The sequence below is a fragment of the Nicotiana tomentosiformis genome, chromosome 8, assembly GCF_000390325.3.
Source record: "Nicotiana tomentosiformis chromosome 8, ASM39032v3, whole genome shotgun sequence".
NCBI lineage: Eukaryota > Viridiplantae > Streptophyta > Magnoliopsida > Solanales > Solanaceae > Nicotiana > Nicotiana tomentosiformis.
Window position 1 is genome coordinate 59,363,741 of NC_090819.1, and position 27,163 is coordinate 59,390,903.

At 40.3% G+C, this 27,163-nt stretch overlaps 2 protein-coding genes across 2 annotated transcripts; both read right to left on the bottom strand.

Moving 5' to 3' along the window:
* Positions 1–16,005: 16,005 nt before the first annotated feature.
* On the bottom strand, positions 16,006–16,737 carry LOC138897538 (uncharacterized). Its single transcript, XM_070183517.1, has 3 exons — positions 16,657–16,737; positions 16,464–16,551; positions 16,006–16,352 (listed from the first exon to the last, which is right to left on the bottom strand). Exons 1-3 carry the CDS (start codon positions 16,735–16,737, stop codon positions 16,006–16,008), a joined length of 516 nt encoding a protein of 171 aa, XP_070039618.1.
* A 7,979-nt stretch (positions 16,738–24,716) lies between these two features.
* LOC138897539 (uncharacterized) lies at positions 24,717–25,517 on the bottom strand. Its single transcript, XM_070183518.1, has 2 exons — positions 25,388–25,517; positions 24,717–25,273 (listed from the first exon to the last, which is right to left on the bottom strand). The coding sequence occupies exons 1-2, from the start codon at positions 25,515–25,517 to the stop codon at positions 24,717–24,719; spliced, it is 687 nt and encodes a 228-aa protein (XP_070039619.1).
* Positions 25,518–27,163: the final 1,646 nt, after the last annotated feature.

The window sequence follows — 27,163 nt, forward strand, 5'->3', positions numbered from 1 at the left end:
AATGTTCATGCATGCATCACTATCGCGGGAATGCAGACGCGATCGCAAAGAGTTGTTATTGATCCAGGGATGTTTGTTCATCGCGATCACAATGTGTTGCATGCAATCGCGGAGTAAGATCTTAAGGCGTTAGTTTTTTAGTCTTTGCGTTCGCGGATTTGATGTCGTGATCGCGTTTGGTGGAGGAGTTGGTCTACGCGTTAGCATTAAAGAAGAGGCCAACTGGGGGTTATTGTACACGTCCACGATGGGTATATTGCATTCGCATTTAAGCCAGGTTTGGAGAGCTTCGCTTTCGCGCATTGGAGGACGCAGTCGCGGAGGCTTATTTCTGGGTAGCAGCATCGTGTGCTTTGCGATCGCGTAGCCTTGGACCGCGATTGCGTAGGGTTTCTCTCGGGCAGACTTTTAAGTAATATATTTCGATATTTTACCTTTCTTTTATATTTTGAGCTCTAGCCTTCAAGAGGAAGAGAATTTGAAAAGAAATTTCACTACTACATTGGAGGTAAGCAATTTTCACTTGGATTTGGCTTTATATCTTATTTCCCTTGAAGCGGGTATTGACCGTAGGCCTGGTTTGACTTTTGTTATTTGATTAAAGATTGAAGCTTTATTATTTAAAATTATTTTCTACGTCTTTGTTTGGCATTGTTGAGATGTATTTGACTAGATTCGAGTCGTTTGGTGTTGGATTTGAAGGAAAAATGCTATTGTTGTTGACTAAAGCTTGTCGAGTGGAGGTAAGTCTCTTCTATATCCTTGTAAAAGGGAATCCTTCCCACAAGTTATCTATTTGTTACTTGATTCATGATTTAGGAGCAACGTATATGCGAGGTGACGAGTGTATATGCGTAGCTAGGTCTTGACCATATCCGGTATTATTGACTTAAATTTGTGCTTTATTGGATTATGTGAAGTTATTATTTATGTCCAAATTAATTCTATGACTATGTAATAATTTATATTCATGACTTAGGAGCATGCCTATGTTATGACTTATTGATTTAACATAAATGATTGTTTTTCCATGTTGAGCTTTATTATAAAGCTAGAGTCATACACTTGTCTTATCGCTCCATGTTTTTGGTAGTTTCTATGGCCTAATTGACTTATGATAAATAATATGATTAAGCTAGAAAATGCTAAATAGCTTATTTAGCCGTTGTGATAAATTGAGTTACATAATTTGTCATAGCCATCTTTTAGCTAAATGGGCCTTTTTATCTGCATTCTGATTATCATGTCCGGTATTATTTTTCTATTATATTATTTTATAAACATACACATGAGTTGGAGAGTTGGATATTGTGAAAATATTGAGAAATTTTGCATTAAGGACAATGTGAGCAAATATTGATTATCTATTATTGATGATATTATGATTGGAACGGGTTGTGCGCCGTAATGATTGATTAATGATCATTAAAATATAAAATGATCAAGCTTGGATATGGATCCATCCCTCCAGAGTCAAGTAACTACCCATGTTACCTTGGGCCCCGTGAGCGTATGCACCCGTGATTCTTTTGGTGCTTGTTGGACACGTGACCTGTGTCAGGCACATGTATTTGTGCTGTGAGTTGTTGATATTGGATCAAGAGCATGCATTGGTAGCCTAGACTCATGAATTGGCTCTTATATACATTGCTATTGGATCAAGATGTATCGGTAACTTAGACTCATGCATTGGCTCTTATATACATTGACATTGGATCCCGAGCATGCATATGTACATATTCTTGACTCGTGCAGTGATTTGATATAAATGTTGTTGATATGAATCATGTCTTGGTATGAGGATCAAGGTGTTGATAACTTAATTTCTCTCTTTATCTGTTAAGCATGCCTAAATTCTGTATGAAATGTGCTTCTTTGAGATGTCTTATTCATTTGATGATAGCATGCTTATTTTTGTATATTATTTATGTTTACCTGTTTATTGGATGGTTAGTGAGTGTCGATGTCGATTTACTCGCCACTGCTTCTTCGACACTAGACTTGATACTTACTGAGTACCGTAGTTTTGTACTCAAACTATACTTTTGTATATTCTTGTGCAGGTTCTGTATTGGGCACTATAGTGGGCACCTCGTGAAGAGTTGTTATATTTGATCTGATCCACAACACATGGAGTCCCCTTCCCTACTTATTTATTTTATATTCATGTATTCTTTCTAGGAAGATGTATTTATTCAGTTGACTCTAGTTACTTTTAATAGATGCTCGTGATGTAGTAACATCAGATTTTGGGCATTTGTTAGACAATTATGGTCATATATAGACCTTGTTGCTGAATTACACTTGTGATATTGAATTGACATTTATTTCCATATTTTTATTTATATCACAAACATTTAAATAACTTAATAATTGGATATTGTAATGTTGTTTGGGTGTTGGCTTGTCTAGCGAGTAGGTTAGGCGCTATCACGACTTTTGGTGGGATTTTGTCTACTATTATTGCCATGTGGAGGGATTTTCCATTTACAATAGTCCTGATATTGGTGTTGCCTACAAGTTCAGGGCCTTGTATAGTATATTGTGACGATTCACGCGTGGGTCTTGGTGCGATGTTGGTGCGAAATAGTAGAATGGTTGCCTACCTATTTCGGTAGTTGAAGCCCAGTGACGAGAACTATCTGGTTCATGATTTGGAGTTGGCATTTGTTCCAACAGAGGGGAGGCATTTAAGGCTATAAAAGTTCTGGCCTTAGTTTAAAGATTTTTGATATTGGACATCTTTAAGCATAATAAAGTTCTTACTTGTAGGGTTGCGCAATTGTCCTTGTTTAAGCATATTAAGGATCTTCAGTATAATGGTTTCCATTTGCTTATCCTCAGGGACATAATATAGTGAGGTGGTACTTAGGAGGCGGTCATCGGAGATGATGGTGTATTGCACTTCAGGGATGGATTATGTTCATAGGGTTGATGGTTTGAAGGAGTTGATCCTTGAGGAGGCTCATAGTTTGCAATATTCTATTCATTCGAGTGCATTAGAGATGTATCATGATTTGAGGCGGCATTATGGGTGGCGGAGGATGAAGAAAGATATTATTGGGCATGTCTCGTGGTGTTTGATTGTCAGCAGTTCAAGAATAAACATTAGAGAACGAGTGGTTTACTACAGGAGATGGCTATACATGAGTGGGGGCGGGGGCGGGGGCGTATTATTAGAGATTTTGTGGTGAGGTCACCACAGATCTTGAGGAAGTTTGATGCTATTTGGGTCATTGTGGACCATTGAGGGAATTTTATATTGGTGATGACTTTTTACATTGTGAGAGTTCGAAGTTGACAAGAAGGGTTTGTGTCACGACCCAAACAGCAGGGCCACGACTGGCACCCGGTGCCTTACACAACCGAGTACTAACGTAACATATCTTTCTTATCATACCGTCATAGGTAAGTGGGCCAGAAGGGCCGTCATAAAATAACCAGAATAAAACATAAGGGAATAATAGACGTAGGATGACCCAACATGATATAGAAACTTATACATGTGACATACGGGCCTACAAGGCCGACACGATCATTTATACACTCAAAACATAGGCCGACAAGGCCATACAAGTATCCATATACATGGCATCTATCTACAAGCCTCTAAGAGTACATAAATGTCATAAAGGTCGGGACAGTGCGTCGCCATACCAATCAATACATGTCCAAATCATACTGACCAAATAGGCAACTCCGAAGCAAGTGGAGTGCACCAACACCTTTCACTGAGCTGATAGCCTACTAGGAGGACTGTAGACCTATCTATCGGGACCTGCGGGCATGAGACGTAACATCCCCAGGCAAAAGAAATGTCAGTACAAATAAAGTATCGAGTATGTAAGGCATGAAAGCAGTATATAAAAGACATGAAAGAAACATGGAGTAAAGGACTCAACCTATAAGTCTGAATAGCTCTGTGAATCATGAAATATTTATAATGTCATGCATATGTGTATAAATGTCATATCATGCATAGGTATATGCGTACATAATATCATCATGCATCTGAAGACATCCCATCATATCATCTTGGCCTCTATGGGCGAAATCATCAACGTATACCAGCTGATCAGGTGGTGGTACGTATATAACGCCATAACCTTTCCCCATACCCCATATACATACACTATATGCGTATATAACACCATCTGGTCATGGGTCAGTATACATGTACAAATGGATGCAATGCATAATGAAGTAAGTCAATAAGATCTCTCAGATAAACTTTATCAACTTACGTATTTTTTTAAGACCCATGAACAAAAGATATAATAGTAGGACATATGGGGAATCAAGAACATAGGCAACCTTAGTTCTTCTAAGAATAGAGTCATTTGTGAAAGTTTCGCGTTTGCTCGTTTCGTTTGTATCATATGGATCATGCCAAAAGGAAAGAAGGGATAGCCTTAACATACCTCAAGTTGTCAATGCAACTCAACAACAAGCTTACGACAACTAGCGCGCCAACCCTATAACAAAGAAATACATGTACAACTTAGATGGCGCTAGTATATCACGTATCTCAAACGATAACTCAATCCTAAAATAAAACGGGCAGCATTTCCCCTGATTTTACTGCTCCCTCAAGCCTACTATAGGCGAGATAAAAACACAATACAATCAGAAACTCAAAAACAACCCAACTATAATTCAGGACCTTCAATACAACAAAAACCCCAAATATACCACAACACACCCAATCAACAAGTTATCAATTAACCTGAAATTGCAACGACGAGCGACCAGCCTACTACCCTACCACATGTGGCATTTCTCCACGCCCTTCATCCTTCAAAATTCCATAAATAAGTAACACAATAGGCCAACACGAGTGGACTACAAAACAGTCCACTAAAAGTGAAATAAATCAAACTCACGGCTTCCGATCACCGTCCGGTGAGTTCAAACTATTAGGAAATGAATTTATCAACATTACTTGATATATAAAAGCTTAAATACAGAAAGTATACATTTTTTAACTATGAAGTACCTTCCAAAACTCAAACTACAAAGAAAAAGAGAGGCGATATAGCGATACTTATGTCGTAGGGATCGTTCTAATATTATCGCTACTTGATTCGTACCCAAGATGTTAATCTTCTTTGAAACCCTAGAAGAGATCTTAAGGATATGTTTATGGGTGTTATATGGTCGTGTGCTATGGAAAAAGGAAGATAAAGATGACCTAAGACCTTAATATATCAACTTTTGAAAAGTCAAAGGGGTGCTAGCTTGGCACCCTATCACTGGCCCTTCGTCCGACGCTTATATCTTTTTATCTGGATGTCGTACAAATAAACGGTTAAGAGCATTGGAAACTAAATTACAATACCTTCAATTTGGTATATAATATGTCCCAAAAAGACCTCATAGCATACACGAAAGGTATTGCTCAAAAAGCTTCAGTGACATACCTACTTGTCACCTATGTAGTCTGCGCAGTCTCACGAACGGTTTCCTGAGTTAGAAACTAGACTCGTAGATATTAAATTTGATATGTGGATCATCCCGTAATTCCAAGTATATTGGTAGAAAAGCTCCGCTACATTTGACCTAATATTTAGCACATTTATGGATGTGACTTGTGATGACCTTTTCCAACTTTTATTCCACAACTCGCTTGACTTCAAAATGTAACAAACGACTATCATAAGCCTAAAATAACTCATAACATAACCTTCTTATCACGTTAAGTACCCTATTCTCACCCCAAAGTGCATGTTATAACATTCCAAACTTATCGACTTTCGACGAAACTTATTTTTCGTTTAGCTTCTAAGCTTTCCAACCCTCTTAGTACTTGTTATCCATGATCTTAAAGATTTGTAACCTCCACGGTAATATTATTAACTTACTTTATAGAATTTTCAAAGATGATTTCATTTCTGAGTTTACATCAATTGACTTACGACGTACTCTTACGTACGAAAACATGGGGTGTAACATCATTCCCCCCTTTGGAACATTCGTCCTCAAATGTTGAGTGATGCTCTTATCAGTCTTATAACTCATAGCTCTTACGAATACTTTAATAGTGTCCATTCCATATAGGCAACTACTTCATGAATATATCCAAAGGCCAGGGCATTCCCCCTTCAGGCCTCTTTTTCACACCATGACTTGTTGTCTGAATTCTTCCAACCTCGTAACTGTTGCTGCCTCCTGTCATGCAGCCTGTACTACTTTGTCCTTGTATGTACGCCTATGCGACTCTTCTCTCCTCTAGCTTTTAGCTAATATCTAGGCCTCACTTTGGGAACATATACAGAACTTGACAAGCTGTCCCTCTAGGCATCTATAGGTGTACTGAAGTTCTTCGCTCGGTACTTTGTCGAACTTATGACTATTGCTATATCTTGTTTCATAGCCTCGGTTATCTATGGTTATGGTTTTACTACAACTAGGCATGTCATACTATATAATAACTCTTACTTAAGTTTATTTTTATTGGGGTCTGCTACCCAACTCCAGGTTACTCTCTCACTGCTTATCCTATATGTATAAATCTAAGTCCTTTAGTTCTTCTTCATTACTGTTCATCTTAAGAATGATAGCCTAATCTCATCTCATACTTTGTAACTTTTATCCATCCATTGTTGATTCACCTTAATGTTGATCCATAATCTACCACTGATAACTTGAAACCTCTTACGTAATACATTATCACTAAGGCTCACGTCTCATCGGGGAACATCTGAAGTGATTTGCCTGATCCACCTAGGGAAAATACTATACTTCAATAACCGTATTTTATGGCATCCCAATGTGATTCATCTTATAGGGATATTCTAATCCCATGCAATTTATGAAATCCCTTTTCTTTAAATCATTACTCAATCAAAGGCCTAACCGTCATCCTCTTATCAATCATAATTACACCCTTATTCTACTACCAAGGCAACATTTCATCTCTTCTAAATGCTCATAGTCTTAGACTCCTCTGAGTTCATTCATGCTATACTGAGCTTTCTATAACTTACAAAAACTATCAAATATCTTGTTGGGCTTAATCCCGAGGCGTTACCTATCCTCGTCACCTTCTCACTCACCTTTTCTTATCTGTACTCCTATCTACCTAAACCCTCATCACTCTACCATACTTTAGCTTGCGACCTACACATATCTATTCATACTACTCGCAATCTTCCTTTAAATTGCTAGCATCATAGATTTCCTTTCGTTCCTTTTCAGTTGTCTTTAAACATAAGCAATTATTTTTCATGGTCATTCTGCCACTTGTTGCATGAATACATGGCTTATCTCATTGCCCACAAATACTGGAATTTCCTATAACTCGTATGATCTGAAATATCATCTTTTGATTTTTTTTCTTCTTCTTCCCGTTCATTAGCCACGATAGGTGCCACTTTCTTATGGAGTGCAAACAATATTGTAGTGAAAGTGTTGTTACAAGACCATTTCTTCTTCAATTTACTATGCTTAGGTTGAAACCTTTTTCCTTATTTCCTCAGCTAGTCTTTCGTGGTAATACATAGGGGAGATACTCTGACTCCTGTAAAGCTGCAAGCTTATTACACCGTATACCCGAGGATATTTTTGATGTTCTAACTCGCCTATAATTATGCTTAGTTACATATCTCTACGCTCTTGTGCTGGTAGGGTTGCTTCTGAACTGAAATTTTTGACTGTTTTCTCAGTGGCACCGTCTTTTATTTTTGTAACACTTATACGGTACCTTTAACAACACCAACTACTATCTGAATATTTCTCAAGGATCATGATGCCATCATATTTGCGAGACTGATTCCCTATGTTGGGTTTCACTATGTTTATCTTGCACAATCTGATGATTTGTCTGTATCTTCTTCTCTAGCCATAACTAGACTCTTCGTGAATCAACTACTAACTACTCGTTGGTCTATTCTCATATCTATATTCCGCGTAATCTCCCTTGGGATATGTCCTTTGTTTGAACTTACCTCTCGTATTGGCTCCTTATGTATCAAGTGTTTATTCACACTTATTTATCAATAACATCCCGGGCGGGAACCCTTATTTCCTCTCCCCAGTGTTGTTCTTGCATAATGTTCTAGAGTTGTAACATATATGTGGGATCTGAATAAATGCAATCTCATTCCTTTCGCCTCATCATCTTTGGTGTCTTTTTACATCTTCACTGATATCTTACTCATCTTGCGGTAACCCTTCTGTACCAAGGATAACTGAATTTCTTACGCACGAAGGTGACACCTAGTGTAACTGGCACACTTAGTTCCTTAAGCTTAACTCTGCTCATAGTGCTTTCTTTAGGGAAAAGTCTTCCTAAATGACCTTTAAAGGTTATTCTTCTGTTGTCCATTCTATTATCGCCGGAACGCGATCTCTGAAATTCTTACGATGTCGACTATTATGAAATCCTTCAGTACCGAATTCATGTTCAGTTTATCTTATTCACTAGCCCATACTGATTTCTATTACTCAGGGGGTCTAACTTTTCCTTATGGTAATCACGTTGGAGTCACCGACTCATTTCTCGAAATGGGGATATGACTTTATGGCTTATACTCTTTTATTGTCTCAAGGCATGTAACCTATTATATTTTACTTCACTTGACTATAGACTCTGTAATCCTGTCATAGTTTTATTTACCGTTATCAACCATTTATCATATTTTACTTATAATGCTTCATTTACTCTCTTCTTATTCTCCTGCTAATATTTTTGTCTATCACTTTATTCTGAAAACTTCAAAACATTCTTTCTCTTTTAGCTCCCTTGCTCTATCCATTGGCTCTTCGGGTTGCCTAACATTCTCTCTCCCTTTTGTTTTCTAGGGAAGGGAGTCATACTAAGGTAAATATTTATCCCTTCTAGGATTCCACTTCCTATCTTCTGAAATTTTTGAACATTCTAGTATTCATAACTGACTGTACTATTCTAGAGTGCACCATCTGGGTGTCTCACAAGGAGAACTATTATCATGTTTGTAATATCCTTCAGAAATGTGAGTTAATTATAACAATCCATCCATAATTTTGGGTTACTCTAACCCCAGCTGGATCCTGATATCCCATCCTTCTCTTAAACTATATTTGTTAGCTCCCATAGGGCATAACTGAGATGGGTGTGATCAATTGTATATATCTCTGTTACTGTTGAAAGTAACTCAAAATACTTATATTTCTCTGCTTGAATTGTAAAAACTGATAATCTTCACTAACTGGATACCTCGTACCCTTCTTCACCTTGCTTCTTTTACTTGTTGAAACTTGTATCTACCTTCTGATTCTCTCGTTGCTTTTTACCATAGGGGTGGATAGATATTCATGCCTTAGGACTCCTTATCAAGAAGCTTACACGTCTTAGTACACACATGATTTTCTGAAGCCTTACATTTACTCATCATAAGCATGATGCAAAATCGAGTTCCTCTTACTCAACTCTTCCACTGTCACGCCCCATAACCGAGGAGCGCGACCGATGCTCAACCGAGTGAACCCGTCCGAGCAAGACTATTAGATTTTCTTCTACCCAAACTCATTCATGAATAAATAGAATATATATCTTTTCGTTAATCAACCAATAAAGTGATCATGTCTGCAATACCAATTTCTTACCATCAGTTACTTTATTTTAAAGTCTCAATTCCAAACATATTTTTCATAATCTGAAGTGGAAATAGTAATTCAAGCACAACACACGAGTTTGACTTCCCTAACACCATTATACAAACCACACTATGTCTACGGAGCCTCTATAGATAAAGACGAGTACAATGATAATGCCGGCAACAAGGCCCCGACTATACCTCAAACAAAATACATAAAGAACAAAACATACATGACCCCGGGATGAAGTGAGGCTCACCAAGTCAGCTGGGAAGAAGGTGTACTGCTATCACTGATCAATATCTCCTACTATGGAACCACTTGTATCCATTTACAGATGCAGTGCCCCCGACAAAAGGGACGTTAATACCGTCGAATAGTACTAGTATGAAAACTAAACACCAATTTAAGAATTCAGAAATACAAGATGAATATGATGAACCAGTGCGGCAGTAGAATAATATAGATAACCGATTAAACCAGAGCAAGCTTATTAAGAGCTATCAATAAAATTTATAGGATTTAAGATGAGATCCTATGTAACCATCTTCACACAAAGTGGCCCCACCGCCTCACCCGATGTATGCAGGTGGAGGTGTAAGTACAATACCACAACTCTACTCAAGCGGCCCTGCCGCCTCACCCCAATGTATGCGGGTGGATGTATAACCACAGTACCAAGAACCTACACAAGCGGCTATGCCGCCTCACCCCAATGTTTGTGGGTGAAAATACATCAACGATATCAATACCAACGCAAAGCGGCTAGGCTGCCTCTCCCTAATGTATGCGGGTGAAAATACATCAACAATACCAATTCCAATATAAAGCGACTATCACGACCCAAACCAATGGTCCACGACGGAAGCCCGAGACCTACCGGTCGAACACCCTTAAGCATGCGTCTAAGATATAAACATGATTAGTATACATGAGGGAAACCTGTCCAAAATATATATATACATAAACATGCAGAATATAGTAGGGCGAGCCGGCAAGGCTGCTATAGACAACTATATATCCAAATTTGGAAGCCGGCGAGGCCACATACTATCCAACTATACATACTATCTACAAACTTCTAATAGAATATACAACTGTACAAGGATGATATTTGGCCATGTCATACCCATACATGTATACAAGAATATCATACCAAAATCAAAAGCAGCTCCGGATCAAATGGAGCATGCCAACTCTCATTGACCAAGGATCCTAAGAAGCGGGACCGTCATCTTGCCTACCTGCACCTGCGGGCATGAAACGCAGGCCTCGGGAAATAGGGCATCAATACGAATAATGTACTGAGTATGTAAGGCATAAAAATTGGTACATAAAAGACATAGATGAAATATGGAATAAAGAATTCCACCTGTAAGTCTAAATAACTTTGTAAATCCTGAAACATTTATAATGTCATGCACGTTCGTATAAATGTCATGTCATGCATAGGTATAGGTGTACATAACAACGTCAAGCCTCTGAGGGCATCCCATCATATCATCTCAGCCACTGTGGGCAAAATCATCAACATATACCAACTGATTAGGTGCTGGTGCATATATAACGCCGTAACCTTTTTCCATATCCCATATACATATATTATACATATATACGTGTATATACGCCATCTGGTCATGGGTCAATGTAAATGAATGCAATGCATGATAAGTACGTCAATAAAATCTTTCGAAATGTCATAAGACCATTATGCCTCTGATTAATATAATGAAATAGACTTTATCAACTTACGTATTTTCTGAGATCCATGAATAGATGATAGAATAATAAGACTTATGGAAAAACAAGAATATACGCATCTCTAGCATTTCTACGAATATAGTAATTTATGGAAGTTGTGCATTTGCTCGTTTCATTTGTGTCGTATAGATCATGCCAAAACGAAAGAAGGGATAGCCTTAACATACCTGGAGTAGAGAAAAATCCGTGTGATATTCTTGAGAAGGGTTACACCGTACTTCCTTAAAATTGCAAAATCTCACGTTGCTTAAGATACTATGAAATCTCTATTTAAATATTTGAAGGCCCGTACCCTTCTGCGTTGCTTCAGATTGCCTTCTACGTTGGTATTCTTTTAAATGGTGAAAGATGTGTATCTTTTAATTGCTAAAAGATATGTAGTTGTTTTGAATTACATTGCTTATCTTTGAATTGCCCAAAGATATGTAGCCTTCTTTGATTTAAAAATTCCTTATGCTTGAATTGGTTGCCACCTACCACTAATGACTAAGAGTCATGAATTGGTTGCCACCTACCACTAATGACTAAGAGTCATGAATTGGTTGCCACCTAACCCTAATGACTAAGAGTCATTTATTTTGATAGTGTCTTGCTGCCACGTGGGGGTGGGGGTTTAATCTTATCCCATAACTCATTAGTTAATTAGGTAATATCCCGTTACCCGATAATTAATCAATTACCCACATAATTAAGAATTATCTCAAATTACTTAAAATACCACTTATTTTTAATACACCTTATACATCATACTATCATGGTCATATGGTACCTTGTATGGTACTAGTCCATAAATACCGGGTATTATGGCTCGGATCGTATTATATCCCAAATTGACCACCTTCGACGAAAATCATTTTCTTTAGTTCGTTTATCCTTTATCCTTCACGGTACATACTTATCGCTTGTTATAAATAGAATAAATACGTTAACCTCAAGATAATCTCATCCCCGAGTCTACGTCGATTAACTTACGACAAAACTTTTACGTACGAAAATATGAGATGTAACATCCTTCCCCCCTTAGAAACATTCGTCCTCGAATGTTTACCTCCCTGAGATCTATATAAACTTTCGCAGAGTCGCCTTTGTAACAGTACTACTGTCAACTCTTTCTATAGAAAACTCAATAATTCAATACCACATAGGACCGCAATTGTCACTCATGACAATGGCCTCACACGTCCAATGATAATAACTAATACAAGGATCCATACACGTACCTTAAGTCTGTGATGTCTTAGTCGGATCCTTCTCCGGAAGAGGAAATAAGTAAGGATATCTAGACTTCATGTCTTCTTTGGCTTCCCAAGTCATTTCTTCCGCATTATTGTTTCTCCAAAGCTCTTTCACCGAAGCTACGTCCTTTGTTCTCAATCTCCGAACCTATCTATCTAGTATAGCAATGGGAGTTTCCTCATACGATAGTTGTTCTGTGACCTGAACATCGTCAACTAACAAAACTCTAGAAGAATCCCCGATACATTTACGGAGCATAGACACATGAAAGACTGGGTGAACTGATTCCAAGTCAGAAGGCAAGTCTAACTCATATGCTACCTGGCCTATCTTGCGTATGATCTTTTATGGTCCAATGTACCGAGGGCTAAGTTTTCCTTTCTTTCTGAACCTCATAACGCCTTTCATCGGTGATATCTTTAGGAATACCCAATCGTCAACCTGAAATTCCAAGTCTCATCGTCGATTACCCGCATAAGACTTCTGACGGCTTTGAGCTGCTAATAGCCTTTCCTGTATAAGCTTAATCTTCTCGATTTCCTATTGTACCAATTCTGGTCCCATTAACGTAGTTTCCCCAACATCGAACCACCCTATAGGCGACCTACACTTTTGTCCGTAAAGAGCTTCGTATGGAGCCATCTGAATACTGGAATGGTAGCTATTATTATATGCAAACTCAATAAGCGGCAGATGATCATCCCAGCTACCTTTGAAGTCTATCACACAAGCTAGTAACATATCCTCAAGTGTCTGAATAGTATGCTCAGCATGTCTGTCTGTCTGGGGATGAAATGCTGTACTAAGACTTACTTGAGTCCCCAATCCTTTTTGGAAGGACCTCCAGAAGTTAGCTGTAAATTGAGCTCCTCTATCCGAGATAATGGATACAGGGATACCATGCAGTCGAACTATCTCCTTAATATAAAGCCTTGCATTATCCCATGCGGAATATGTAATCCTAATGGACAAAAAATGGGCTGACTTTGTAAGCCTGTCAACAATCCCCCATATCGAATCGAACTTACGCTGGGTACGAGGTAAGCCTACGATGAAATCCATATTGATTACTTCCTATTTCCAAGTCGGAATCTCCATAGCGTGCAATAATCCACAGGGTTTTTGATGCTCAATCTTAACCTGATGACAGTTAGGACACTGAGCAACAAACTCCGCTATATCCCTTTTCATTCCGTCCCACCAATATACTTCCCTGATATCATAATACATCTTTGTCACTCCTGGATGGATAGACTAATGAGAATAGTGAGCTTCTCCCATAACCTGCCGACGCAGCCCTGCAACATTAGGGACACATAATCATCCTCGATATCTGAGGACCCCATCTTCTGTAATCTCAAATGGTGTCTTCTCCTTTTGAGGGGTGGTATCCCTATATGAACTAACACGGGATCCTCGTACTGGCGTTCCTTCACTTCAATTACTAACGAGGATGCTACCGTATCCTGAATAGTAATTCCAATATCACATGAGTCCAGTAACCGAACTCCAATACTAGCTAGCTAATGAAGCTCATGGGCTATTCCCCTCTTTTCTGGCTGTAAATATGACATGCTACCCATAGATCTACGGCTGAAGGCATCGGCTACCACGTTCGCCTTCCCCGGATGGTATAAAATATCAATGTCATAATCTATAAGTAGCTCCAACCATTTCCTTTGACGTAAATTCAATTCCTTTTGCTTGAAGATATACTGGAGGCTCTTATGATCCGTATAGATATCAACATGAATGCCATACAAGTAGTACCTCCACATCTTTAGTGCATGAATCATCGCGGCTAACTCTAAATCGTGGGTCGGGTAGTTCTTCTCATGCTTTCTTAGTTGTCTAGAAGAATAAGCTACAACATTACCATGCGGCATTAGTATACAACCCAATCCAATGCTCGAAGCGTAACAATAAATAACATTACCATCGGTCCCTTCTAGGAGCGTTAGAACCGGTGCAGAAGTCAATCTGTCCTTCAATGCCTAGAAACTCCATTCGCAAGCATCAGTCCATTGAAACTTTGCTCCCTTCTGAGTCAACTTTGTCAAAGATGCTGAAAGGGAAGAAAATCTCTCTACAAATCTCCTGTAATAACCTGCCAAACCGAGAATGCTACGAACCTCCGTAGGTGTCGTGGGTCTAGGCCAAGTCTTTACTGCCTCAATATTTTGTGTATCAACCCGGATACCTTCACTCGAAATGATATGCCTAAGGAAGGCTACAGAGTTCAACCAAAATTCACATTTAGAGAATTTTGCATACAATTTCCCTTTTTGTAGAACTCTGAGCACAATATGCAAATGATCTGCATGCTCAGCCTATGAACGAGAATAAATCAATATATCATCAATAAATACAATTACAAACAGATCTAAAAAGGGTCTAAACACACGGTTCATAAAATCCATGAATACTATTGGGGCATTGGTCAAACCGAGCGACATAACACGAAACGCAAAGTGCCTATATCTAGTCGTGAATGCTGTCTTCGGAATATCTTTCTCCTTAACCCTTACCTGATGGTACCCAGACCTCAAGTCTATGTTTGAGAAACACTTGGCACCTTGTAACTGATCAAATAAATCATCAATCCTCAGGAGCGGGTACTTATTCTTGATCTTCACCTTATTCAACTGTCTATAATCAATACACATCCATAAGGAACCATCTTTCTTCCTCACAAATAACACAGGTGCTCCCCACGGTGATGTACTAGGTCTGATTAAGCCTTTCTCAAGTAAGTCCTTTTGTTGTTCCTTCAACTCTTTCAGCTCTGTAGGGGCCATTCTATATGGAGGAATAGATATTGGATGAGTATCTGGTAATAGCAAACTCAATTTCTCGCTCTGGCGGAAGACCCGGAAACTCATTGGGAAAAACATCGGGAAACTCATTAACCATAGGGATGGACTGAATGGTTGGTGACTTTACTTCAACATCCCGAACCCGAACTAAGTGATAAATATAGCCCTTTCTGATCATCTTCCTTGCCTTGAGATAGGATATAAATTTACCTCTCGGCGATGCCGTATTACCTTTCCATTCCAAAACAGGCTCCCCTGGAAATTGAAATCGGACTATCTTCGATCTACAATCAACGTTGGCATGACAAGAAGCCAACCAATCCATACCTATTATAACATCAAATTCTACCATATCTAACTCGATTAGGTCCGCTACGATAGATCGACTATGAGCTACTATTATACAATCTCTATATACTCGCTTAGCTATTACTGAGTCCCCAACAGGTGTAGACACCTCAAAAGGTTTAACCAATTCAGGTTTTATTCCAAACTTACTACCAACCAACAGAGTAACATATGATAAGGTGGAACCTGGGTCAATCAGTGTATATACATCATATGAGAAGACTGATAATATACCTGTAATAACATCAGGCGATGACTCCTGATCCTGTCATCCTGCCAATGCATAAATGCAGTTCTGAGGACCGCTCAAGCTAAATGCTTCGCCTCTTCCTCTACCACGACTCATTGGTGCTTGTGAACCTTGCCCAGGGGGGCGTACTGATGATGACGAACCAGCTACAGATCCTACTGGTTGAGCTATGCTTGCATCACCACTTGTCAGACAATCCCTCATAATGTGGCCCGGATAACCACAAGTATAACAAACACCCAATCCTATGCGGCACTGCCCGGCATGCTGCTTACCACACTGAGCACATCGTGGCAAGGGCGGCCTCATATAACTTGACTCACCCCTATACTGAGAACCTGAGGCCTTGGAATTCTGAACAGGACCTGAATATGTGGAACGATCAAATCTCTTACCGCCAAACTGAGGGGGAGCGATAGCCGATGGCTGGGATGGATACCTCGGTTATTGTTGTCTCTAACCACCTCAAAACTCACCAGAAGGACCCGAAGACGTCGCTATCTTATTCTGGGCCCTATCATGCTCACAATCGGCCCTCTGCTTCTGCTTACGCTCCTCTACACCCTAAGCATATGCCTGAATACAAGAAATATCCATGTCTACCAGAAGTGAGACCGACATACAATCGTTAAGCAAGTGTGGCTCTAACCCCATCACGAACTGGTGAACCCGATCCTCCAGCTTAGATACAATAGTAGGAGCATACCTAGCCAACAAATCAAACTGAAGACTGTACTCCCGAACACTCATGTTACCCTGCTGAAGGGTAAAGAACCTATCAACTCTTATGGTAGATAATGACAAAGAAAAGCTTTTGTAAACTCCTGCCATACTGCTGGAGGGGCATCCTCACCTCTGGACAATTCCCAAGACTCGTACCAATTAACTGCAACGTCTTGGAGTCTATAGGAAGCTAGCTCAATTGACTCAGTCGCAGTGGCCTTTATTACCCTTAAAGTCCTCTGCATTCTATCGATAAATACCTGAGGGTCTTCATTTGGATCTGCCCCCGTGAATACCGGAGGGTCTAAATTAATTAAATCATGAACCCTCGCACTGACGGACCTATTTGCATGACCAATACCTACTTCCTGATGCCGAGCCTGTGCGGCTAATAATCGAGTTAATAGCGGAATAACATCTCTCATCTCCTGACTCGGTGCATCTGACTGATGAGCTGAACGTACAGGGGCAGGCGCTAGAGCTGGTGCTCCTTGGAGCCCTTCTAGAGAGGGCGGGGTATGTGAAGTCCGAGATACAATATCACTATGAGACTCTCCCCGATCCCTGGTAACTCGTGGCGCTCGACTAGTAGTCTCACCAACCACGGACTTTCCCTTCTGGGTGGCTGTAATCTTCGGAGGCATCGCTGAAAACGTAACATATCGTTAGGAACATGAATTCTTATATCGAATGATCTAAGATAAGAAGAGAGGATAACATCCTATATGTCCTGTAGCCTCATGTTCATAAGTGTGGTGCACAACATACCCATAAATAAGACTCTACTAGAAACGGTCTGTAGACAACCCTAGGACAGAACTACTCTGATACCACTTTTTTCACGACCCAAACCGATGGGCTGCGATGGATGCCCGAGTCCTACCTGTCGAACACCCTTAAGCATGCATCTAAGATATAAACATGATTAGTGTACGTGAGGGAAACCTGTCTAAAAGACATATATACATAAACATGTGGAATACAGTGGGGCGAGTCGGCAAGGCTGCTATAGACAACTATATATCTAATACTGGAAGCCGGCGAGGCCACATACTATCCAACTATACATACTGTCTACAGACCTCTACTAGAATATACAACTGTACAAGGATGGGATTTGGCCACGTCATACCCATACATGTATACAAGCATATCATACCAAAATCAAAAGCAGCTCCGGATCAAATGGAGCACGTCAACTCTCGCTGACCAAGGATCCTAAGAAGTGGGACCGTCAACTTGCCTACGTGTACCTGCGGGCATGAAACGCAGGCCCCGGGAAATAGGGCGTCAGTACGAATAATGTACTGAGTATGTAAGGCAAAAAAATCGGTACATAAAAGACAGATGAAATATGGAATAAAGAATTCCACCTATAAGTCTAAATAACTTTGTAAATCCTGAAACATTTATAATATCATGCATGTTCGTATAAATGTCGTGTCATACATAGGTATAGGTGTACATAACATCGTCAAGCCTCTGAGGGCATCCCATCATATCATCTCGGCCAATGTGGGAAAAATCATCAACATATACCAACTGATCAGGTGGTGGTGCGTATATAATGCCGTAACTTTTTTCCATATCCCATACATATATATTATACATATATACGCGTATATAATGCCATCTGGTCATGGGTCAATGTAAATGAATGCAATGCATGATAAATACGTCAATAAAATCTCTCGGAGTGTCATTAGACCATTATACCTCTGATTAATATCATGAAATAGACTTTATCAACTTACGTATTTTCTGAGACCCATGAACAAATGATAGAATAATAAGACTTATGGGAAAACAAGAATATACGCTTCTCAAGTATTTCTACAAATAGAGAAATTTATGAAAGTTGTGCATTTGCTCGTTTTGTTTGTGTCGTATAGATCATTCCGAAAAGAAAGAAGGGATAGCCTTAACATACCTGGAGTAGAAAAAAATTCGTGTGATATTCTTGAGAAGGGTTACACCGTACTTCCTTAAAATTGCTAAATCTCACATTGCTTAAGACACTATGAAATCTCTATTTAAATATTTGAAGTTCCGTACCCTTATGCGTTGCTTTAGATTGCCTTCTACGTTGCTATTCTTTTAAATGGTGAAAGATGTATATCTTTTTATTGCTAAAAGATATGTAGCTCCTTTGAATTACAATGCTTATCTTTGAATTGTCCAAAGATATGTAGCCTTCTTTGATTTAAAAATTCCTTATGCATGAATTGGTTGCCACCTACCCCTAATGACTAAGAGTCATGAATTGGTTGCCACCTACCCCTAATGACTATGAGTCATTTGTTTTGATAGTGGCTTGCTGCCACGTGGGGGTGGGGGTGGGGGTTTAATCTTATCCCATAATTCATTAGTTAATTAGGTAATATCCCGTTACTCGATAATTAACCAATTACCCACATAATTAAGAATTATCCCAAATTACTTAAAATACTACTTATTTTTAACACACCTTATACATCATACTATCATGGTCATATGGTACCTTGTATGGTACCAGTCCATAAACACCGGGTATTATGGCTCGGATCGTATTATATCCCAAATTGTCCACCTTCGACGAAACGCATTTTCTTTAATTCATTTACCCTTTATCCTTCACGACACTTACTTATCGCTTGTTATAAATAGCATAAATACGTTAAAATCAAGATAATCTTATCCCCGAGTCTACGTCAATTAACTTACGACGAAACTTATACGTACGAAAACACGAGATGTAACAGCGGCTATGCCGCCTCACCCATTGTATGCGGGTGGAGGTGCAGTCCCACCATACCATAATCCCTACACAAAGCGGTCATGCTGCCTCACCCCAATATATGTGGGTGAAGGTGTATCAAAATCCCAATCTATACACAATTTGACATAATAACTTTCACATAAATCACCATTTGAAATTATGACATGTGGATATACAATCCATAGTTTGAAACACATCCTCAATTCGTAATGCAATATGATAAGAGCATTTGAAACAAAAATTGAACATATATCTGTATCGTAAAACGTATCAGAATACTTGGTTTGTAATCAACATCTTGGAACTTACAAGGATAATGGGAATTCCAATTATTAAAGAAGAGTTTAGCCAACATACCTCCCTTGAACTTCCTTACACTCTAAATGTTCCAGAATTCTTAGCAATGATAAATTAAGTGTGCATTAAGATTCCAAGGTCCTTTTATGGAGAATTCCATCATCCCACAACCCAATCTTTACCATTTTTAGCTCAACAATCTTCCTACATCCTTTTATAACACGTGCATGTAAATAAACAACCCTCATGCCCAGAAATTATCTTGCTAATTATCCAATTCTACACAAAAGTCGAAAGTGAGGGTTAGGGTGTAGAATCTTACCTCTAGGATGAAGACCTAGTGAGTTCCCCTTCTTAATCTTCCAAAACATGGGCAAGAATTGAAGAACAATTATTGAAGAACACCTTCTCACTTTAGGGCACTCTATCTCACTCTAATATATCAGATTATAGCTCAAAAGTGGCCCAAAGAGTGTATTTAATGAAATAGGGTCGGGTTTTAAAAACCCAAAAATGGAGTTCCGGAACAGGTTCTGCGGTCGCATATGCGATCGCATATCGGTCGCATAATTATAGACCAAAACGACCAAAAATCTGTTTGTGTATGCGGTCACTATGCGGTCCGCATAACTGTTATGCGTTTGCATAATGCACCGCATAACAGTTATGCAGTTGCATAGTCGACCACATAATTGCCCTCAGACTGGCCCTATCCTGCCCACATCTGCGGCCATTATGCGGCCCGCAGAGTGGTTCTGCGGTCGCATAATGTACCGTAGAAACGAACTTTTCCGCCAAAACTTTTTCTTTACTTTTCGGTGCATTGTTCAACCCAAAAAGTCCGAGCCGCAGCTCGCTTTTCTTTTGCAAAATTTTACAGGGCCTTACATTCTCCCTCACTTAGGATCATTCGTCCTCGAATGAGGGTAAAAATCTATTATTAGCATCTTATGCAACTCAGTTTTCATACCACACACCAGCAGCCCCAAATTTGACTAACTCCCTAAATTTCCAAAAATTTTGACAGAGTTTCCCTTGTAACTAGGCCTATCCATATGTCAGAGAGCCCCAGAAACACATCCTAACATCACACACATAATCCAACAACGTAACATAATACAAAACAGCACCAACTGTGGCCTCACAAGCAATTATATTACCAGAACGGAACACCCTTAACAACAAATGTACAAATCATACATAATTCATAGAAGGCAACTCTTAAAATCTTTTATTTCATAGATCACAACTTTATAAATACATGGTCATTGAAACAAATAAGGATACTTTTTCTTCATTTCTTCCTCGGCCTCCCAAGTAGCCTCTTCAAACCTGTTGGTTTTGCCATAGCACTTTTATGTATGTAATTTCTTTATTTCTCAACTTTCGGACTTGCCTATCAAGAATGAAAACTAGAATTTCTTCATAAGTCAATTTCTCATTTACCTCAATAGTCTCAACCGGAACAATGAGTGTCGGATCTCCGACTACTTTCTTCAACATAGACACATGACACACCAGGTGTACTAATGACATCTCAGGTGGTAGCTCAAGCTTGTACGCCACCTCACCGATCCTTTGAATGATTTTGTACGGTCTGACATACCTCGGACTCAATTTCCCTGTCTTACCAAATCGCATTACACCCTTCAACGGGGAAACTTTCAAGAATACCCAATCATCTTCTTGGAACTCCAAATCCCTACGACGAACATCCTAATAGGATTTCTGACGACTCTGAGCAGTCTTCAACCGCTCCTTAATGATTTTAATCTTTTCCAAAGCCTGATACACGAGGTCTAGCCCTATCAAATCTGCTTCCCCAATTTTGAACCACCCAATGGGAGATCTACATCTCCTACTATATAAAGCCTCGAACGGTGCCATTTGAATGCTAGGATGATAGCTATTGTTATATGAAAATTCTATGAGTGGTAAATGATCATCCCACCTACCTTTGAAGTCCAGAACACAAGCGCGCAACATATCCTCAAGCGTCTGAATAGTCCGCTCTGCCTGCCCGTCAGTCTGCGGGTGAAAGGCTGTACTAAGATTCACCAGAGTACCCAAACCTTGCTGAAATCTCTTCCAAAAATTAGCAGTGAATTGTGCTCCCCGATCAGAAATGATGGAAACTGGGGTGCCATGCAACCTGAGTATTTCTTTAATATACAACCGAGCATACTGCTCCGCTGTGTCAGTAGACTTAACCGGTAAAAAGTGTGCTGATTTTGTGAGTCGATCCACAATCACCCAAATTGAGTCAAAGTTGCGCAGAGTGCGCGGTAATCCTACCACAAAGTCCATATTAATCCTTTCCCACTTCCATATTGGAATTTCTATGTTCCGTGCCAACCCACCGGGCCTTTGGTGTTCAGCCATCACTTGCTGACAATTTGGACATCTTGCCATAAAATCCGCCACATTCCTCTTCATATTATTCTACCAATAGACTTCTTTAAGATAATGATACATTTTCGTAGAACCTGGGTGCACGGAATACCTAGAAGTGTGAGCTTCAGTTATAATTCTTTCCCGGAGACCATCCACATTCCTGGAGACCATGGTCTTATGTTTATTAATCCCCTCTTTCAACTCCACCAACAATGGATCATTGTATTGCTTCTCTTTGACTTCCACCACAAGCGATGATTCAGCCCTATTTTGTGCTATTACCCCTCCTTCACTAGAGTCCGCAAGATGAACTCCCAAACTAGCCAATCGGTGAACTTCCTTGGCTAATAGCCTTTGATATGCCTCCACGTGAGCCAAACTACCCATAAATTTCTGGCTAAGAGCATCAACCACAACATTGGCCTTTCTCGGATGATATAAAATATCAATGTCGTAGTCCTTGAGTAACTCAAACCATCTTCTCTGCATCAGATTTAATTCCTTCTGCTTGAAAATATATTGAAGGCTCTTATGTTCCGTGAATATATCAACATGGACCCCATATTAATAATGACGCCAAATTTTCAATGCACATACTACTGCCGCAAGTTCTAAATCATATGATGGATAGTTCTTTTCATGATTCTTTAGTTTCTAGAAGCATAAGCTATCACCTTCCCATGTTGCATTAATACACACTCAAGCCCGATTCTTGAAGCATCACAATATACCACAAATCCATCTATACCCTCTAGTAGAGTCAACACCGGCGCCGTATTCAATCTTTCTTTCAATTTTTAGAAACTCTTTTCACAAGCATCTGACCATTGGAACTTAATTTCCTTCTGCGTCAATTTAGTCAATGGAGAGGCAAGAGTAGAAAACCCCTCCACAAACTTTCTGTAATATCCAGCTAAGTCTAAGAAACTGTGAATCTCTGTTGGAGTTATAGGCCTCGGCCAATTCTTCACAGTCGAAATTTTATGAGGGTCAACCTTAATCCCCTCAATAGAGACAACATTACCCAAGAATGTGACAGACTCGAGCCAAAATTCACATTTTGAAAATTTCGCATACAACTGGTGTTGATACAGAGTCTACAACACTACCCTGAGGTGACCGGCATGGTCCTCTCGATTGCATGAATATACAAGAATATCGTCAATAAACACTATCACAAAAGAATCGAGGATTGGCTTGAAAACGCGATTTATAAGATCTATGAAGGCTGCTGGGGCATTTGTTAGCCCAAAAGACATCACTAGAAATTTAAAATGCCCATACCGGGTTCTAAAAGCTGTTTTCGGAATGTCCCGCTCCCTGTTCTTCAATTGGTGATATTCGGATCGTAAATCAAATTTGGAGAAGTACCTAGCACCTTGCAATTGGTCAAACAAGACATCTATCCTTGGAAGTGGGTATTTATTCTTGATTGTTACCTTATTAAGCTGTCGATAGTCAATGCACATTCTGAGTGACCCATCTTTCTTCCTTACAAAAGGACCGGTGCACCCCAAGGCGACACACTTGGCCGGATGAAACCCTTTTCTAACAAATCTCTCAATTGTTCCTTTAGTTCCTTCAATTCTGCCAGTGCCATTCTGTAGGGTGGAATAGATATAGGATGCATGTCTGGCATCACATCAATCCCAAAATCAATCTCCCTGTCTGGTGAGATCCCAGGGAGTTCATCCGAAAAGACTTCCGGAAATTCATTCACGACAGCCACGGACTCAAGTATAGGTGCCTCAGCATCAGTGTCCGTAACTCGGACCAAATGGTAAATACATCCCGTGTTGATCATCTTTTTAGCCTTAAGGTAGGAAATAAACCTACCCTTTGGCACCACATCATCACCCTTCCACTCAATAACTGGCTTATTTGGAAATTCGAACCTAACAGTTCTGGTTCGGCAATCGAGCTTGGAAAAACATGAATAAAGCCAATCCATCCCCATTATCACATCAAAATAGACCATTCTCAATTCAATAAGATCGGCCACGGTGCCCCGATCACGCAACGTGACAACACAATCCTTATAAACCCGCGCGGCCAAAATAGACTCACCAACCGGAGTAGATACAAAGAACGACTCATGAAGCTGTTCTGGTTCTATCCCAAATTCCATAGCAACATAAGGAGTGACATAAGACAAAGTGGAACCGGGATCAATAAGAGTATATACATCATGAGATTGGACAGTCAATATACCTGTGACAACATCTGGAGAAGCCTCTGATTCCCGACGTCTCCGCATAGCATAAAATCTGCTGGGTCCTCCCGAATTCTGTACACCACCCCTAGCTTCATCACGCCCTATGGGTGCTGGGGTGCCTCGAGCTGGAGGTGTTGTGGATGTAGTAGCTACAGAATTAACTGGTTGTGCCGCACCTCTGCCCATATTTCGGCGGGACGAGCGGCAATCTCTCTGAATGTGACCCCACAAACCACACCCATATCATACTAGTAGGTCCATGAAACAGGACCCAAAGTGCATCCTCCCACACTTTGGGCATGGAAGCCTCCGTTGCTGAAACCTTCTGTCGGGCTGACCCTGCTAGTGGGGTCCCCTATTGCCCTGACTGGGTCCAGATGATTGTGCACCCATCGAAGACTGGGCGAATGATTGGGATGGTCCTGATGACGCTCCCCTGAATGCCGACCTACAACCACCACCACTGGAAGAACCACCAAAGTTTCCCGCAGACTGGGCCTTGCTGCTACTCTGACGATCTATTCTATTCTTCAATTTGCGGGTATCTGTGGCTTGAAAAAATGGCACCATCTTACCAAAGTTCATATCGGAATTCAATGTAGCTGTAAAGGCCTCATTGATAACCAAGGGGCTAAGGCCCTGTACAAACCGGCGCACCCTAGCCTCCATAGTGGGCAACATGTGAATAGCATACTTGGACAGGCGCACAAACTCCATATGGTACTCCCACATATTCATACTACCCCGCATCAGGCTTTCAAACTCAGCGGCACGAGCTGCCTTAGTTTCGGCAGGCAAGAAATGATGCATAAAGGCATCTGTGAACTTACCCCACCTTGCTGGAGGGCTTCCCTCCTCACGGGACTCCTCCCACAACTCAAACAAAGAATAGGCCACCCCTTTCAGGCGGTAGGAGGCCAACTCTACTCCTTCCATCTCTGTAGCATGCATAACCCGGAGAGTTTTGTGCATCTCATCAATGAAGTCCTGGGGGTCCTCCTCGGGATCAGTACCCGTAAACACTGGAGGATCTAACTGAAGAAACTTGTTTACCCTGGAACTGGTAGATTCCCCTGGATGACTGGAAGAAGTAGGCCCAACACTCGATCTATGGACCTGAGAAGCCACTATCTGTGCCAACATTTGTATGGCTCCCCTAATATCAAATATCAGACACACCAGAATCGGAAGCTGGAGCTGGAGGTGGAACATGAATAACAGTTGGAGGAACTGTTGTACCTTTTGTAGGTGTAGGGACAGGTGCAGTCTGATCAATTATAGTAGAGTCAGGCAGTAAAGTAACTGGAGGAATATTCTCACTCCTGGAGTGACATTGGCTCTTTGTCCAGTTCTTCCCTTCTTCTTAGGTGCCATGTACTGAAAATTAGAGCAACGCAGGAGTTAAAGGAGGAACAATCTTACAACCAGCCTTATCGCACCATCAAGAACATGAAAGAAGGGTATTATTCCTAAATGTCCATGTGGCATACTAAATATAGATGTGGTCGACAACACACCGATAATAAGGACTCTACTAGACACGGCTCCGAGACATCCTATGACACTTTAAAACCTTAGGCTATGATACCAAGTTTGTCATGCCACAAAACCGAGGAGCGCGACCGGCACTCAACCGAGTGAACCCGGCCGAGCAAGCCTATAAGATTCCCTTCTACCCAATCTCATTCATGAATAAAGAGAATATATATGTTTTCGTTAATAAACCAATAAAGTGATCATGTCTGCAATACCAATTTCTTACCATCAGTTACTTTATTTTAAAGTCTCAATACCAAACATATTTTGCATAATCTGAAGTGGAAATAGTAATTCAAGCACAACACACAAGTTTGACTTCCCTAACACCATTATACAAATCACACTATGTCTACGGAGCCTCTATAGATAAAGACGAGTACAATGATAATGCCGGCAACAAGGCCCCGACTATACCTCAAACAAAATACACAAAGAACAAAACATACATGACCCCGAGATGAAGTGAGGCTCACCAAGTCAGCTGGGAAGAAGGTGTACTGCTATCACTAATCAATATCTCCTACTGTGGAACCACCTGCATCCATTTAAAGATGCAGCACCCCCGGCAAAAGGAACATTAATACCGTCGAATAGTACTTGTATGAAAACTAAACACCAATTTAAGAATTTAGTAATAGATGATGAATATGATGAACTAGTGCGGCAATAGAATAATGATAACCATTTAAACCAGAGCAAGCTTATTAAGAGCTATCAATAACATTTATAGGATTTAAGATGAGATCCTCTGTAACCATCTTCACACAAAGCGGCCCCACCGCCTCACCCGATGTATGCAGGTGGAGGTGTAAGTACAATACCACGACTCTACTCAAGCGGCCCTGCCGCCTCACCCCAATGTATGCAGGTGGATGTATAACCACAATACCAAGAACATACACAAGCGGCTATGCCGCCTCACCCCAATGTTTGCGGGTGGAAATGCATCAACGATACCAATACCAACACAAAGCGGCTAGGCCGCCTCACCCCAACGTATGCGGCTGAAAATACATCAACAATACCAACACCAATATAAAGCGGCTATGCCGCCTTACCTAATGTATGCGGGTGGAGGTGCAGTCCCACAATACCATAATCCCTACATAAAGCGGTCATGCCGTCTCACCCCAATATATGCGGGTGGAGGTGTATTAAAATCCCAATCTCTACACAACTTAGCATAATAACTTTCACATAAATCACGACTTAAAATTATGACATGTGGATACACAATCCATAGTTTGAAA